Consider the following 18,513-nt stretch of genomic DNA (forward strand, 5'->3'; position numbering starts at 1 on the left):
TATATATATATATATATATATATATATATATATATATATATAGTTGTAAGGCAAATAATATATTTAAAAAGTAAAAATGAGCAAAATATATCTTACAGATGTCACTACAACAGAAACAGTGAATCTGTTAGGAAATTATATTGGTGTTATACCATACTTTTTTTCTCTTGCCCAGAAACAAATTCTAAACTTTAATTCTAACTTAGAAATACGGCAGATAAAACTTTCCATAAAATCTTTAACCACAGTGTACAAACTTGTTGCTCTTTTAGCTATCTTAATCTAAATAAAATATGCAAAATGCCAACATCAAATATGGGCTTTATCTTCCATTTCTTGAGCTTGTGGGCTGCTGTTGATTTACAGAAAACAGAATAGTGAGGGTGAGGTTTATTTTAAATATATATAATTATTAATCATGTAGGCTGTTCTAATAGTTTTATTACCAAGATCATTATATATCTTTCAAGAAAGTCAACAACTATATACTAACATTATAAAAGGGTGTAACTATCTTAAATTAATATTTGTTTAAAATATAATAAACTTTAATCATTATTATATAGATATAATTGAATAATTAATATTTTGTTAAAAGATATCTACTTACTTTTATAATAAAATTTCTTAATACTATTACTAAATAGTTATCTATCTTTATGATTAATTTTCTATAGTATTATGATGACCATTGACTTTACTAAGAGATATCTGATTGTGTTTATAATAAACTTATTACAATCCCTGCTGAATACCATATACATATTTCAGCCAGTTTATAATAATCGTACATAGAAATTTCAAAGTGATATTTAAAAGTAATGAAGGGACGTGTGTGTAAAATGCAGCCTTCAAATATTGATCTTTTATCTTCCATTTCTTGAACTTATGGGCTGCCCCTTTGTAGAATAGTGAATAGTAAGGGTGATGTTTTAGAGATGAGTATGGAGGCAAATGAAGTGAAAGGAAGAACTTGTCACTTTGTGATGGTTCATGGAGCAACCTTGGGCGGTTGGTGTTGGTACAAAGTTGCAGATCTTCTTTTGAAAGCGGGCCACACTGTATCTTCCATTGACATGGCCAGCGGAGGTATAGATCCTACAAATGCCGACCAGGTTTCATCTTTACAACAGTACAATCAACCACTAACAGATTTCTTCATAGCTCGTCCTTCGCAGGATAAGGTATGTTTTTCTATGTTTTGATTTGTTTAAGTGATTTGTGAAAGTATGAATTTGAGGAATAATTTAATCTTGGTTTTGATTTCTAAGTGGTTCACTTTGAATCATGCTAATAGATTGGTTCTAATTGAAAAGAAAAACTGATTTAAAAATGGATCACCTAAACAAATGGAACTTAAAATGTCTTCTATAAATTAGATCGTGTCCATTATATGGCCTCCTTTGTTTAGAATTCAGTCATCAAAACCATGGATTTCAACTAATTTGTAGTTGTATGTCTGTTAAGGTTATAATGGTTGGTCACAGCGCTGGTGGCTTCAATTTGAGTTTTACCATGGAGCGTTTTCCAGATAAAATTGCTGCAACTGTATTTGTTACCGCCTTCATGCCCCTCAGCGGAACAACTCTCTCTGATATGATTAGTGAGGTTTGATAACTTCCACCTATTCATTCCTACACCATCAACAGTCATAAACCTGCAATGCCATTTTTCTAAGAGCATACAATTTTATAGGTCTCATCCATAGTTGGAAATTTCGGAGACTCCACATTTTACTATGAAAATGGGAAAGAAAATACGGCCACATCCTTCAGATTTGGCAGCCAGTTTACGCGACACTCTTTATCACAGAACAGTCCTTCTTGGGTAAATCACTTGATAACAGAAACAGTTGAGTCATATATTGGGTATTTATGGAATTTCAATTGATTGATTCATTGATTGATTAATATGGGTCTGAATGCAGGACCTAATGTTGTTGGATTCGCTGGAGAAAAAGTTTCCTCTATGCGAAGAACCTATTTTGTATACAGCTAAAAACTATGGAAGCATTAGGAGAATATACGTTGTGGCGAAGGAAGATAAATTATTTGTGGAGGCATTCCAGAGAAAGATGAGTGCAGAGAATCCTCAACAAATGGTATACGAAATTGAAGGATCTGATCACACCGTAGTGTTCTCGAAGCCTCTTCGTCTAGCTGAGGTGCTCATTGGAATTGCTAATATATGTCTGTGAAAGTGAAGCAATCAGATGCAGTTGGGTTTTTGTAAATTTTGGGATATCGTGAAATCCAGGGATAAACTGTGTCACACACGTCACGGTTCTCAATATTCTAAACTGTAATGATGAAATTATTCTTGGAATGAGAATCAATTAGAACTCTATTTTTGTATGTGTCATACAAGTTGTCTTCAATTAGGACTCTTCTCTCTTATGTGTCATACATGTAGTTGTGTGAGTCGTACTTACTATATTTAGTAAGTTGTCTTCAACTAGGACTCTACAACTCAATTGTGTTGACTTAGTAAATTATAAGTGATTCATAGTAGAGTCAAGTTGGACTCTATATGTGTCAACCTTGTAGATGATAGAGAGCCACATATAGGCTTAGTTAATAATATGACTAGAGCGGTGGCATTAGAAGGGTTAGAGGTGGCAAATTTGATAACTTAATTATAGCATCAAGTTTCTCAAATTTGTATATATATATATATAGTAGCTTTCCCTCCTTTGGCAAAAAAGGGGCCAAAATAGTTTTGAGATTGTATTGTAACTATTTTTGTTGCTGAATAATATGATGACTTTCTAGTTTTGGAGTGTGGGTTTTTTCACTTGAAAAGGTTTTCCCCATGGTAAATTTTTGTTATATTCTTCTATTTTATGATTATGTGTTGTTGAATCTAAATGTATGCATGTTGCTAATACTGTGGTTCGATTTCACAAGATCTTAAATTGCAATCACTTTTCTCTAAGTCTTAATGTGGGAGATTAACTGTGTCTAATTCCGCTTTATGGCATAGTAGTGTGTGTTTGTGTTGGATGTTGGATACACATATTGATCCTGAGAGATGGCTCTTCAAGGATGCCCTGATTTCCCAACAATTGGTATCAGAGCATTGGTTCAAAAATTTGCAGGTTGCTTGCATGTCCATAATTTATGTTGCATGTACTTGCATGGACTTGCAGTTGCTTGCATGCGCTTGCATATGAAGGTCCTCGGTATTTTGGGTTTTGGGTATTCCTTCTATAGAGGTTTCTTAGCCTATAAAGCTTGAGGGAATTTGAAGGAATTGACTGAAGATTGATCCTTTGGTGAGTGAAAGTCTTGCAGTTATTTGAGTCGCAGGAGACAACATACATTTTGAAGGATGCTTAAGACAAAGAAATTGGAGTTGGTCACATTGAAATTTTGTTTATCTGGAGCTCTTGTTTTATAGTATAATAATTCCTGATTCATGAAAGTGTTGGTACATGATTATTCACTTGACATTTTGGTGGTGATGCTTGGTAGATTTCTAGACTATGGTGCTCAATGTGTACATGATTGGAAAATTGGAAATGTGCTTGATTTGGTGCTTGAGTCATGTTGTCTACATAATTATTCTCTTTAAGATCTTAGTTTGCATGTTGCTAATGTGATAGTGAGTTTGCATGTTCCAATATTTTGATCTACGAGTTGTGCAATGTTGTGGGTTGTCTTTACCTACATGTTTGTTGTGGGAAAACTCGGATGTGGACTATCTATCTCCATAAGGTTTGATTCAATGTTTATGCAGACTTGTTAGTTGGTCTTGTTTGTGGTTACTTGAGCATTGGCGTGATTTTTCCGAGATGAGAGGATGGATGATAAGTGAGTGCTTGGATAGTTAGTTATGGGAATCTATAGCATGGTGTATTTTCTTCATTTGGAGATTTGGGTTTCATTTGGTATGATTAGCAATACACTTGTATGTGTGTGGACCTGGATGATTTTTAGGTTTGGAGATGGTGCATCATGTGCTTGGAGAGCTTAGTATCATGATTTAGTGGGAGATTTAGTAGTGATTGTGTATTCATCACTTGGTGATGGATGATCTTCTTTAGTGATGCAGATGTATTGGAGGCTCTTAGATACTATTGTTATAAAAAGGATCTTTCACATTTGCATGTACACTATTTAAGGATTTTTAACATCTTTGAGCCATAGATGGCTCTTAGAGTCTCTGGTTGAGGTGTTGGTGGTACTTGATAGGTGATGTTGGTTTAGAGTATGTTGGTGTTATGTCATGGTATACTTTTGATTGCTCATTAGAGTTGTGCATGATACATTGCTCTTGAGACCATGGTATGTTCACTTGGACCATGTGATCTCCTAGGAGGGGATGGTAAGATCACGATGTCATGATGGGTTCCTTAATTTGCAGATTGGAGCTTTCATAGTGGTCTAGAGAGATCTCTTTGTATTGCATACATTTGGCATATGTCTGAGAACTTCATGGGAGTGCAAATTTCCATTTCGAGTTTATCATGGATTGATGTTTTGTTGGTACTCATGGATACAAGGAGACTTAGGTGCTAAGATGGTTACTTTTGATGAGATTTGAGTTGGAAGTCTGAGGAGCCTACATTGTGGTTGAACATGATTTCAATAGAGATATATGAGGAGATTGTTCTTGGATGAGTCATGATGACTTGGAAATATTGGAGGAGCATTCTCATTCCCCACTCTTGGTCTACTCATCAGTTTATTACTTGAGAGGTATTTTCCATTGTTTCCCTTAGGTTCTTTATACTTTTCTTTCATATTCATGGATCTAGAGCTATGGTCAAATGGTTCGGGAGGATTCATTCTGAGAGATGGATAGCATGGTTATCTCCTTGGGTATATTTTCTTTTATGATGATCATAAGGGATGGTTGTGGGCTGATTTCTTGAAAGGGAAATGGAATAGTTTGATCTTTTTGGAGAGGCTTACATCCATGTAGATACAAAATATATATGTTATGTTTAATATTTTTCAGATTGAACAAGTTTGGATGTTATGGTTTTTCTCTTGGGGATGTGAAGGAGATCTTATTTGGAATAGCTGACAGTTAGAGGTGTTTGTAAAAGGACATGCTACATGTTTATGGTTTGTAGTTTCTCTCTTTGGTCTTAATGATCTTCCAGGAGGTTCAGATCCACTTGGTATTGGATGTGAGGTTTTGTATGGAGCTGTAGTGGTCACTATTTTGTGGTCATATGCTATCACTTGGGTGATGACATGGAGATTCCTGTATCTATTTCTCCTATCAAATGCATAGAGAAGATAGGAGAGCTATGGATACTTGTTGAGAGAAATGTTTCTTGGAACAAATTAGTTTGGAGATTTTCATATCTTTGTGGATGGCCCTTGGTACTAAATGATTACATTTTCTATGTGTTGTGATTGGTAGAGTCGGTATGCCTTTGATCCTTTTAGATTTGACATTACCCATGTAGTAGGAGTTCTTGAATGTTTTTTGGTCATCATTGACTAGTTTGCACATGGAGCTTGAGGTTGCAATTTATTGGGTTGGTTATGTTGGTGACTTGAGTTTATTAATGGTATATACATTTGAGGTATGGGTGACTAGATGGATTAGCACTTTTCACAGGTGCTATTTTCAATTGCATGGGTTTATCAGTTGGATGGGAGTAGTCAGTTTGATTGTTGATCTAGCTTGTGTTTTATCTTGTTTTCTATAGGATTACTTCATAGTTGTGTTATGAATATGAGCTATGAAGTTGATGTTATTGATTCTTTTGTATAGCTCATGAGCACAATGGATTGGTGATAGTATCTTGTAGCCTTTGATATCACTAGGATCTTATTCTTGTGTTCTTTAGACTGGTGCATTTTCATCTTAGCTTGTTCCCTTTTTCTTCCATATTTCAAAAATGGCAAATAAGTTGGGCCAATCCAGGTGGCCGAATCTCCTCGACTTTATAAATTTATGGTCAAATGCATTTCAATTCACCCTCATTTTTATTAATTTTTTGTAATGATTTAAATATTTCACAAATAGTGTCTATACTATCACAACGGTCTAATTAATATTTTCACCTGAGTTTTCGGAAGTGTGCCTCAATGCACCAACATAATTTGCCAATAGCCATCAATAGTTCAATTTGCATGAGGACCCAATTCACTCGGCATTTTCTGGAAGAGCATCTTAATTCTCCCCAATGTTCGCCAATATCATTAATCATTCAATGTTCCAAGAGGATTGATTTCACCAATTTTATTATAAGCCCATCCCAATGGATAGTCCATAATGGACTAGTAAATTACAACGTATATGTTTTGTCGATGTTTCATTCACCCAATGATTCCATAAGATGTGTTAGAATTAAGTGGGATTTGCCAAATTTTTGGTATACCATTTAAATTTCGTGCAATATTCACCAAATATGGATTTCTATAAGATATATGAAAGATTAAATTTTTATTTACACAATTTGATCGATTCAAAATGCAAAACCTTAAATTCGTAATTTAGCAATGTTTGTGGTTAAAAATATGATCATGAAGGTACATTGTCACAATTATCGCATTCACAACTTACACCGAATCTTAAAGAAGGTGGCGAATGAGATATCTCAAATGACAAAGAAGAAGAAGATCTGGTAGATACCTAGGGTAGAGGGAATGTGATAATCGACCTAGTTTACAATGTCATAGATGATGATGATGTAGGAAAGGGGAAAAGAAAATCCAAATTAAAAAAAGGTTGGGAGTGGGATATGGCAAGGTATTTTCAAATTGATTGGGTGTCAAAGTATCCATTCATTGAACTGGTAGAGAATCCAAACAAAGGTGACCCTCCAATAGAATGTAGGTGTAAGATTTATAGTTGGAAATATAAAAAGGATAAGAGGTTGTAGCTGAAGCTTGACACCATTTCTATCTACTATTTCTCTATGCCACTCTCTAAGAATCTAAAGTTAAGTGATCATTTCTTTGAAGTGCTATAACACTATTCATCTTGATCTATTAGAAACTTTTAGATCATTCTTATTGAGTAGGGATACCTCAGACATCTAGATTCTAGGCCATAGGGGCAATGAATCTTATAGTCTATTGTTATTTCTTAAGAAAGTAAATGGTTTTTTGCACTTGCAACCTTTATTTCATCGGAGATGTCAAATAGGAAGAAGGGTAAGACTCTTGAATATGGTGAAGGTCAAGAGAGGTCAGCAAAATGCAGAACCTTAAATTCATACTTTAGCAATGTTTGTGGTTAAAATTATGATCATGAAGGTACATTGTCACAAAAACTGCATTCACAACTTACACTGAATATTAAAGAAGGTGGTGAATGAGATATCTCAGATGACAAAGAAGAAGAAGATCTGGTAGATACCCAGGGTAGCAGCAATGTGATAATCGACCTGGTTGACAATTTCATAGATGATGATGATGCAGGAAAGGAGAAAAGAAAATCCAAATAAAAAATAGGTTGGGAGTGGGATATGGCAAGGCATTTTCAAATTAATTGGGTATCAAAGTATCCATTCATTGAACTAGTAGAGAATCCAAAAAAAGGTGACCCTCCAATAGAATGTAGGTGTAATATTTATATTTGGAAATATAAAAAGGATAAGAGGTTGCAGCTGAAGCTTGACACCATTGAAAAGCATATCGACAATGTTTACGAAAAGAAAATCATAGATGGAACTAAAAAATAAGTGATAAGATGGAAAACAAAGGATCAATGTCAACATGTTAAGTGTGCCTTAGAATATGATGTGCATTTGAAAATATAGGAAAAGCTTGTTGAATCTGGGGGTTCTCTTGAAGCTATTCTTGGAAAGGCAAAGGTAGTCACACATCTGGTAAATATTGTTCAGTTAAGTGTTGTTTTTCATATTTTGACCAAAGGGCATCCTATGATATACTACCCATAAATTAGTACTTTATTATCCTTTTTGGGAATTCCAAACTTTCCTAATAGTCACAGGTTAGTAAATAGTGGTTGGGAATGAGCAAGTTGTCTTGTTGAGGTTGAAAAAAAAGATATAAAGAAAAGAATTAGAAGTCAAACTTTATTGCATTATTTTTGGATGAAGTTACAACAATAGATAATATATCTTGGGTATGTATAAATGTTTATACCATAAAGAATCATGTCCGCCAACCTCATCTAATATGTGTTTCTAAATTAAACGAGAGTGTGACAATGAAAATTCTATTTCAACTAGTCAGGAATTCATTAATTGAATATAGATGTATGGATGACTTGACAATTACAAAAAGGTTGGTATGTGTAGTCGAACAGATGGAGCTTTAGTAATGCAAGGTCATAAGAATGGTCTTTCCATTAAGCTACAAAATTCTTGTTCGCCCTACATGACTGTCATTCACTGTATGACCAACATAATGAATCTAGATTTTAAAATTCTGAGCAACCATCTTGTAGTAACAAATTTGATTATTTAATCAAAGAGGTCTACTCATACTTTTGTCAAAGTCCCAATTAGTTTTTGGAATTTCAAAATTTTGCCGATGGAATAATTGATGGGAACAAGCTTTTGAAGGATGTCGATACCAGATGGATCTCCTTGCATGGTCCAGCATATCGAGTTTAATCAAAATATCGATCCTTGATTGGAGTAATGTACAAACATCGCCACACAGTAAACAAAGCTCCTGACTAGCTTAGTAGGTTATGTGATATAGAGAAAATCCTAACTTTAGAAGGTCTTCTCCCCATGCTAGAGGAAATGAACCATCTTTTGAGAAAATCCCCCAAAAAGAGCTATGCATATTGCTGAATATGCTATGCTACACAAAATGACATGCACGAACCTCGATAATCTCTATCAATCAAAACGAACATTTGCTGATTTAAAATTTGCTACCTAGCAGACATTGACAGATTTGAAAAACCCTAACAATTTTTTTCAGTTTAATGCAAATGGGGAGTTATGTGTCAATGTACATGGATTTGAGATACCAATACACCACCTTGCCACGATCATGGAACTAGGAAAGCGCTCTAAGAAGCAAGAAGTAAGTGTCACAAGGGAAGATTTTAGCAAGATTGTTGATTTTGTGACTACTAGTCTGATGAAAATTGCCTCTTCTATTTCCTTAGAAATTAGAAAATGATTCCCTCATGATGATTTACTTGAAGACATGTCTATTGTGTTTCCTCAATATTGGGAACTCAACAATCCAACTGATTTTCATCATAGGATAATGACTTTGAGAAACCAGTTTTGCAAATCTATAGAAATCAATGGACAAACTATATAATGAATTTTAAATGAAACAATTCTTAGAGAGTAATCAACCTATTTTGCATTAACTATGAGGCATCATTTTGATGAATTGAAAAAAGTGGAGAACCCTTTGGAAGAGAGATTAGTAACAAAGGTTTGGACAAAGATAAGTCAAAGTGTACAATTGGCTCATTCAATATCATAGTATCTCAAACTTGTTGATTTATGTCAAAACATGATATTGGGTTCGGTGGAGGATGAGAAAGTTTTTAGTGCTTTGGGGTTCTTAAAATCAAAGTAAAGGAACAAACTAGACAAGAATTCTAAAAATTGCTCGCTACTGTACACATCGAGTTATAATGTCTGATGTTTTCCTTATAAAAGGGCACTAGGAATCTGGAAGTCCAAAACTAAAAGAAGAGGGTTGGGCATCACCTCAAACCAAGGTGGGACATGACAGAATGAATTCCAGTGACACATGTACTACTATTTTTGAGATGCACTCAAGCAAAGGTATGTAGATTGAAGAAAACATAGACAATAATAAACAAAGCTCTTGATTTGATGATCAAGATGATGAGATGATTTGGCAAATTTAAGAGATTTAGTGCTAGCTGTTACTAGGTATTTATTAAACTTTTGGTTGCATATTGCATAATGTATTTCATCTGTCACATAAAAAAATCCTAATTGTGCTTGATGATATTTTATGTTTCTATCAATGTCATTTAATTTTGATATGCAATTGCATTTTTCAAATTTCTATTTACAAGTTAATAAATTAACGTACTACTATATTTTCAATGATCAAGAATAAGGTTGCATTAGTAATTATTTATTTGATAATTTTTATTCAACATTAAAGTATCAAAAAGGTGTAGTGTTGCATTAGTAATTACATCATGATCATGGAGACAATTAATTGCATTAGTATCAAAAAATATGATTAATATTTGATATCGACCATAGCAAGAGATGAATTTTCCCAGTTGCAACTTATTATTTCTGCTCTATATAGAATCCCTTTGAATAGAGTAAGCAATTTTAATATTCTACTTTATAAGAAGTTGAAACCCATTCAAACTCAACAACACAATGTAGACATATGAATCTCAACCAAAAAATCCTCAATTTCATTGATTCATATAAGATCTTGCATAACAATTGTGATCTTTTTATATATTATTCACCCTTAGTGAATTAGTATATCGGCTTCTATTGGAATTTTTTAGTATATGTAGAAGTTCAAGAAGGAGAGGGAAAAACAAGGCCTTGATTATCCTCTTATAGAAAATTGAGGATGCAACAAGCTTTGGGTGTTTTACAATATCAAAATTTGAAAACTAAGGAAAAGAGAGGAAAAAGGATCTAGATTGATCAAATAAAAACTAGAAGAAACATAGAAAAGAGAGAATAAAGGATGAGAAGTTTTCAAATACATATCGTTTGACATCATGAAGATCCTTGAGATGTTGCTGATAGTTGTCATCTTCAATTTCTAGCCTGATCACCTCTATTCTGGTCATACCACTGTTGAACCTTGAGAGTGCATCCATGTAGGATTGTAACTTCTTAATTAATTGTGTATCATCTGACGCTATATCTGGCAACATCTGACCCTGAATTGTTTTGATATCAACTTTCCAATATGCTTTGGATCTCATGAACTTTTCTCCTTCTATTCTTCTTCTTTCTTTGTCAAACATAGTAGGTATGAGGTTGGAGACTAAACAATGGAAGCCTTTGAGTTCACCAATAATTTTGTGTTTATACATCTTGTGAAAAATAAAGAGTTTCTTTAACATCTCAAACCTAGTTTTAAAAATTCTGATCATGTCATGCTGGAAACTTGGGAGAGGCATAATCAATGAAATCTCAAACACTGCAATTGTCTTGCTCATATGAGATAATGAGTAGGCCATGAAACATTGTCATCTCAAATGTTCTTGAGAAAATCTTACCAACACCATGTGTTCATCCCATGTTGCATCAACATGATCCCAAATTTCATTGATCTTTGATTTCAATTGTGATTTTGCAATGTCTATCTATATTATTCTCTCCATCTGTAAAGAATCCATCTTTAGTGCATCCCTTTCATTTCTCAATTTGACTATCTCTAATCTAGCTTGAGCCAGATCATTCCTTAATCCCATATCTTCATTAGATATATGTTAAATCCTTCCTAGAGGTGTGTATGTTGGTCCTATTCTCAATTCTTCTTCTAGAGCACCCACCTTCTCTCTCAAAATTGTGACCTCTTCATTTTCCTTCAAATCCACCTTATGAGTAAATTTTGCCACATTTAGATTGATGTGTGTTGCCTCTGTAATGGAAGTGTTAGCCATTATTTTGACTAACATACCCCAAATAATTGATCAACTTCATAGCTCATACTAGGCTTATTTGTGACACTATGAAGACACCAAATAACTAGTTGATCAAGATGATCACCAAATGCTACTCCTGAAAGTACTTCCTCTCTCTGCACTATATCCATTGATTCAAGATCTATGTCATGTCTCTTCTTAATTCATCAAAAATAATATCAGAAGAGATGTCTCATCCTTCCAAAAGGAGTACCCTGCTCCCCTTTACAATCTACCTTCCTATATCTACGGTCATAGCAGAAAATTATTGCTTTGTAGAGCTCTTAGGACCTCATCTTTCATTCTCAATCTTTCTTCATTCCCCAAATTATCAAAGTTAATACCTCTTCTCTTTTCCATTTCATGTGTCAAATTTCTTATAAGAAAATGTTTTAATTTCTTGGTATTTATGAAACCATCATTGCTGATGAATTGTTCACAAGCATTCAATCTCACATCTTCACTAAGATCTCCCCCAAGTTTAAAAGCATCAAGGGCCCACTCCTTAGGAGGATTTTGAATGGTAACCCCTTTCCTTGTATCAAATTTGTGAGGAGGTAAGGACTCATCCCTTTTGAATTCAAAATCTTGATATAAATGGAAACGAATTTCTCTTCCTAGAAATATATGCAAGGGAGTGATAGCCCTAGGGCTCTCTAGGACTTGAAAAATAGAACCACTCGAAGATGGTTCACTCATGGGCATCTCCATGGTAGCTTCTACAAGCAATATTTGTGAGGGTTTTGAAGGGTTTGATTATTCTGGATCAATATTAGATGTGGATGGAGGTTCTTAAGGGCTCAAGGGAGGAGAGGTAGGGCCAATGGGAGAGCCAATTGACTAAGGAGATCCTGGCCTTTCCTCCTCTACCACCTGGACTAGGGTTCTAACATCCAAGTGGGGTCTCTCATGATGTAGGGGCATTCTATCGACATCTATATAAGTAGAAATTTTTTCTCTCATCCTTTCTTCTCAGATTATTTGAATCTCCCATGCTAGAGAGTAAGAGTTTTCCTCCTTCTCTCTTCTATTTTCCTCATATTGGATTTTATACCACCTTTCCTTTATTTTCAATACTTCCTCATAGTTTTTTGCATTCCTTATGAGGTGTTCATTATATTCCTCATCCCATTGATACTCTGGTGTTTTAGCCTTCCCAAGCTTTTTGACAAACCATTTAGAGTCATAAGACCTGTATATAGCTTGGGGAAGTCTATACTTGTTCAACATAAAATCCAAGATATCATATGCTTTCCTATTTAAAAAGTGATACATCCAAATCACAACTTGTGATGGGATCATTGATCCTTTTTTGTGTGACCCTCCCATCAAAGACTTATTAGGCTCATTTAATTGATGCATGATTTCTAAAAGGTCCACCCTATCCTACATAGTAATCGGAAAAATCCTAGGAGTAATAGGACTACCAAAAACCTTTATGATTGTGTGGTCCTTAAAGTAAAACCAAGATCCCCAATTGTGGGTGATACCTAACTCAGGCTTAAGGGCTTTGGGTCTGAGAAATTCCTTAGCCTTTGGGCTTAGACCCCATCTAACTTCCTTCTGCAAAATACTCAAAAGCTTTCTCACAAACAAATTTTCAAAAACCAAATAGTCTGACCCATTCATATGTGAGTCCCAGATATAGGTCCACTCTTGAACACCAAGTGGCTCTCTTTTAGTCATGGTTACAATCTACAAATTAGGATGTCATACCTTAAGAACTTTGAACAAAAGTATATGCATCAGGAGAGAGTAATGCCTGAAATTTTTTTGATTTGCCCATTTTGAAATCTTACAAGGCATTATGCAAACCTTGAGCTACCACAAAAGCATAGTCAAAAGGCCTACTAATATCCTTGCTTTGGATATCCATACAAACCATCAACATCCAATTTGGAATCACCTGTCCCTTGCATTTGCAACACAAACATGACATAAAGCATAGTATGCATCCAAAAAGTAATTGATAAATAGGTCTCTTCTATAAGGGGCAGTCTACTTTGATGTCAAATTTCTATCATCTCCCTTTATGTGTACAGGCCTAAATGATGCTGATATTGTTATATACAAGAGCTCATTTTTCTTATACTCCATATCTAGCTCTTGGGGATCAATAACTTGATCTGTGTTAGGGTTGAGCATGAACACTTCATTGATAACATCTCTGGTGATATTTATTAACCTCCCACCTTCATTGGACAAGATCTCTCTAGTCACAAGATTGTAATTTGTAGTAATTGCAGAAATCAATTCAGTATTCACATAGACATTTGGCACCACAAGTTTTGCTAGATTGCAATTCCATATGCTGGACACTGGAATTCTCTCCTTCTTCTTGTAGCCTCTCCTATAGAGACTGAAACCTAATGGTGGAATCAACGCATCCTTGATTTTAGTAGAGTGATCGATGATGAATTCATCTAGTCTAGACCTACGCTTGGATATCTTTTGTGTCTCTGATGATCCAGGGAGTTGTACAATTATTTATTCAGAGAACTTTCTCTTCCCCAAATTAGAAGACTCTGCCATTCCTACGGTTAGGGTTCTATAGACTAACAAAAATGAGAAGCTTATATAATTCAACTCAAATTAAATCATATGGAATTTAGACAATAATGATCATTGACAATCTAGAAATATGCTCAAGAAGGTAAAAAGCTAGGAGGAGTGTAATGAAAGTGCACACAACAATCATGTCTTAGAAACCCTAATTATGATAGAAGAAAGCACAAAATAATTTTTAGAATATGTAGAGCATTGTAGATACAAATTAGCTACAAGCCTCCTACATGGGAGGTCTTAAGTTCAAATCTCAAAAAGCATTGTTCAATAAAAAAATACGAATTAGCGAGAGATCGGTGTTAATATAGCAGACAAATTTATATCATAATGAGCAAAATGGATTCATTAAATGTGGGCATGTATGTAGGTGTGATGGTTAGTTGACATCGGAAGGGAGAACGTAGTAGATTTAATATTTTTTATTTCACCATTACCTCTTAAGCCTCTTCGGTATTGCGAAGTTATCTTGGTTGTGCACCTTTTCCCAATCATGCAACCACGTGACAATCTCAGCCATAGATCTCCTGTGAAAGTGTCTTTCTCTATCACACTCAGAAAATAGGGTCATAGGGCCCACACTCTTATTGTGTGGCTTAGTTTTCCATATGATCTTGTCTTATTGGTTATGACATTTACTGTCAGCCTTCACGGGTCCCGCATGCCAATCTGCAGTGACATTGTGGAATTAGACTTTGGATGCATCTTTGATTAGTTGCGCAGTCGCACAATTACTTTTGGCTATTGATCTTCACCAAACTATTCTCTTAGTAAACTACAAAGGACATGACAGTGTCAGGACCACCTTTCCACCATGTCAACAACCACATATATGCATAGCGATCTTGAGCGGGTCCCATCTACCACGTAAGCAACAAGGTTGTAGAGTTAACATTTCCTAGGCCATTAATCTAATTTCACAACTGCACGCAAACACTAGTCATGGATTTGATCAAAGATGAAGGACAGTTTAAAAAAAAGGAAATAGGGGCGAACTAGATGGATAACACAAAGGTTCGGTCATACGATGATATAATGGACCTCAATGGATACCTTAAGACACTGGAAACCAACTGCCAAGGGTCACCGTTGAAATAGATCAAAAAGAGAATGCAATGTGGCTAGGACTTGGGGTTTATGGTTTCAGGATTAAACATTTTAAAACATAGAAGATAAACCCTAAACCATATGGCAATTTTGTTCAAAAAAATCCCAATGCTAAGGTCTTCCCTCCACTCTGATTTAGATCTAAGGAGCTTTTTTATAATTAAAACAGAGATCAAATAGATTTAATTGAAGCCATGACCAAACATTCATGGAATCATAAAAAAGAGATAAAATAGAGTTAATTCAAGCCACGAAAAAACATTCATAGAATCATAAAACAAAGATGAAACAGAGTTAATTCAAGCCACAACAAATTACAATAGTCTTGGAATTACAAACAATGTAAATCAGAAAACTTGAATGTATTTGGGAATACAAATTACACAATACATATTATGAAATCATTGTATGAGCTTCTAGAATTACAATACATATTTATTATTTTCAATTACAATTACAATATTACAATATTCTTGGAATTACAAACAAAGTAAATTAGAAAGCCTAAATGTATTTGAGAAGAGAAATTACGCAATACATATTATGAAATAATTGTATGAGCTTATGTGTTGGCATTATGTGAACTGGTATGAGGACATAATGACATTGTATGTTGTCATTGATGTCAATATGTTGAAGAGGTGAGAAACAGCATATCAGAGAATTGGTATAACACTGTGAACTAACATGTGTGCCAAAGTGAAGTGGTGTGCTTCTTCAAAGGTGAACTGGCATGTGGTTATGGCAACCGACACATGGAAGCATTGTATGACTACCAATTGGTGGTCTCAACTTTCGGGTTTTCGGTTGAAGTGCTTCAAGCCTGTGTGGATCAACTGGTGACTTTGTGTGATGAGTTAGCATGATAACAAAGAATAGATCATGTTGCCACGTAAGCCTTGTGCACGTGAAGGATCTTGCATGAAGGAGATTGTTCCTATCTAGATCGGGAATGTGAGAAGTCTGTAAAACGGTGATAACGTGTGATGGGTTATCAGCCGCCATAAAATCGGTGGAAATGGACAATGGAGATTGTCTTGAGATTGGATCAAGAACTACTACATTTAATGTAGTGTGCTCAATGGTCAGGATTGAACCATTTGAATTCCTTAACCTAACAAGTTTAGGGTTTAGGGATTATTCTACTGACCTATCTGTTTTCCTATAAGGTCGATATTGTGTCTCTTTCTGAAGTTGTTGGCAAAATTTGTGTGTGTGTATCCAAGAGAAGGGATACGTGATTCTTGCTAGACCAAAAGGAGAGAAGTGATACTTGCAGAGTGTAAGTGCAGAAGGTGAAAAGGAGCTTAAGTGGATCTGCATTGGCATTGAGTGATGTTACCAGATCATTGTAATGCCTATTGATCTCTAACCAGCTCAACAGTTGGAAAATCCCTTAATAGGGTAGCCTTAACCGGATTGCTGTAAATCCTTTAACAAGGTAATTCAAAGCTATTGAGTTTGAAATCCTTTAGCTATTGAGTTCTTGAAATCCTCTAACAAGGTAACCTTTAACAAGGTTTAACCCTTAACTGGGTATTGTAGTCATCCCTTAACTGGGTGATCTCTAATAGGATCGGTTCCTAGAACAACCTATTGTAATGTCTCTAACCAGACAAGGCTTCTAACAGAGCGGACTTCAAAGAGTTCAAAAACAGCTTGTGCATATTCATCCCCACCGTGGTTTTTCCCAGTTGGGTTTGCACATGAAAAATATGTGTGTCATGTGTGATGCTTTTATCTTGTGATGCTTTGCTATTGTCTATCAAGCATATGATGGTTCTGTGTTTTATGCCTGTCAATAAAACATATTAAACTAGCTGTTATTATGATCCGTTGATAGATTACCTGTTTATGCATAAGGGTGAAATGGTAGGGTAGTCTTGAGTTGAGTGAAAAGATAAGTGGGTAACCAGTTAATGCTTGTCTCAATTAGTCTTAGCTTTACCGGTTGCACTCTGTTTCAAACCGGTGTCATTGTTTGCTAGTCATTTGAAGTGTTTGCTGTTAGACCAGTTTAGGACTATATTTTTGTCTGTACTGATTCACCCCCTCCCTCTCAGTACTGGGTTAGTACTATCAGTTCATCATTGAGTTATCAATTGGTATCAGAGCGTCCTGCAGGTCCTCTATGTTATAAGCTTAACCGCTTGAGGTAAAGACCCCAGTCTAATGATGAAGAGGGAAGGTCCAAAGTTTAACAAAGAAAATTTCAGTATATGGAAAGACAGAATGAAGATATTCTTCAAAAGCATGGGTGCTCAACACTAGAGCTATGTTGAGAATACCTATGTTGCCCCTATCGGTACTCTCACCAATGACCAGAAGAGAGATATGCAGGAGAATGGGCAAGTCATGGAAGCCCTAATTAGTAGTTTATCTGACATTGAGTTTATTGATGTCCAAGATAAGGTAAATCCCAAAGAGGTATGGGATACTCTTGAAAATATCTATGGTGGTGATGAGCATGTAAAACAAGATAAGGAAGAAAGCCTTAGAGGGAAGTTTGAAGATATGCCGATGGTTGAAGGTGAGACCATTCGACAGTATCGAATAAGAATCAAAACTGTTATTGGAGATATCAAGAGTGCAGGTGGTAAAATACAAGATTCCACTGTGGTAAGCAAAGTCCTAAGATCCCTATTGCCGGTCTATGCAATAAGGGTTGCTGCTATTCAGGAGCTAAGATCAATAGACAAGACTAAGGTATCCCTAGACTCCATCATTGCAAAGTTGACAGCCTATGAGCTAAATAGTTTCGATGGCAATGTTCAAAAGACTGAATCAACTTTTAAAGCTTCTACAGTACCATCCAGAAAAGGAAAAGAAGCTAGCACTAGTGGCGAACCAAGACAGGGCAGAGAAATGGATGATGAGGAGATTCTGATGGCATTTGAAGCTCTTCTTTCTAGAAAACTTCCTAAAGAAACTGACAAATACAGACGTAAGCTACCTTTGAAATGCTTTTCTTGTAACCAGATAGGACATATTGCTGTAAATTGTCCTAATGGCAACAACAAGGAAAAACCGGAATGGTTCAAGAAGTTCAAAGGAGGAAACTGGAGAAACTGTTTTGTGGCAGTTGATGAAGGTGTCACAAATGAGAAATTAGAGGATGAAGAAAATGAAGATATTGTGTTTGTTTCTGTCAAAGAAGATGTGTCAGACAAGAAGGCTCTTGTCTCCTGGTTTGATAATTCCAATGAGTGGATCATTGACAGTGGTTGTTCACACCATATGACTGGTGAGCGGAGAAAGTTTCTATCCTTGGAGGAGTATGATGGTGGT

At 35.3% G+C, this 18,513-nt stretch overlaps 1 protein-coding gene across 1 annotated transcript; it reads left to right on the forward strand.

Moving 5' to 3' along the window:
* Window positions 1–938: 938 nt before the first annotated feature.
* Window positions 939–2,197, forward strand: LOC131857270 (methylesterase 2-like). The gene is made up of 4 exons (XM_059209528.1): window positions 939–1,184; window positions 1,468–1,608; window positions 1,696–1,827; window positions 1,928–2,197. Exons 1-4 carry the CDS (start codon window positions 939–941, stop codon window positions 2,195–2,197), a joined length of 789 nt encoding a protein of 262 aa, XP_059065511.1.
* Window positions 2,198–18,513: the final 16,316 nt, after the last annotated feature.

The sequence above is a fragment of the Cryptomeria japonica genome, chromosome 1 (genome assembly GCF_030272615.1).
Source record: "Cryptomeria japonica chromosome 1, Sugi_1.0, whole genome shotgun sequence".
Taxonomy (NCBI): Eukaryota; Viridiplantae; Streptophyta; class Pinopsida; order Cupressales; family Cupressaceae; genus Cryptomeria; species Cryptomeria japonica.

Coding starts and splice junctions, on each gene's coding strand:
- LOC131857270 (XM_059209528.1), top strand. CDS start 939: ATGAGTATGGAGGCAAATGAAGTGAAAGGAAGAACTTGTCACTTTGTG. Junction 1,609..1,695: donor TCTCTGATATGATTAGTGAG/GTTTGATAACTT, acceptor ACAATTTTATAG/GTCTCATCCATAGTTGGAAA. Junction 1,828..1,927: donor CACAGAACAGTCCTTCTTGG/GTAAATCACTTG, acceptor GTCTGAATGCAG/GACCTAATGTTGTTGGATTC.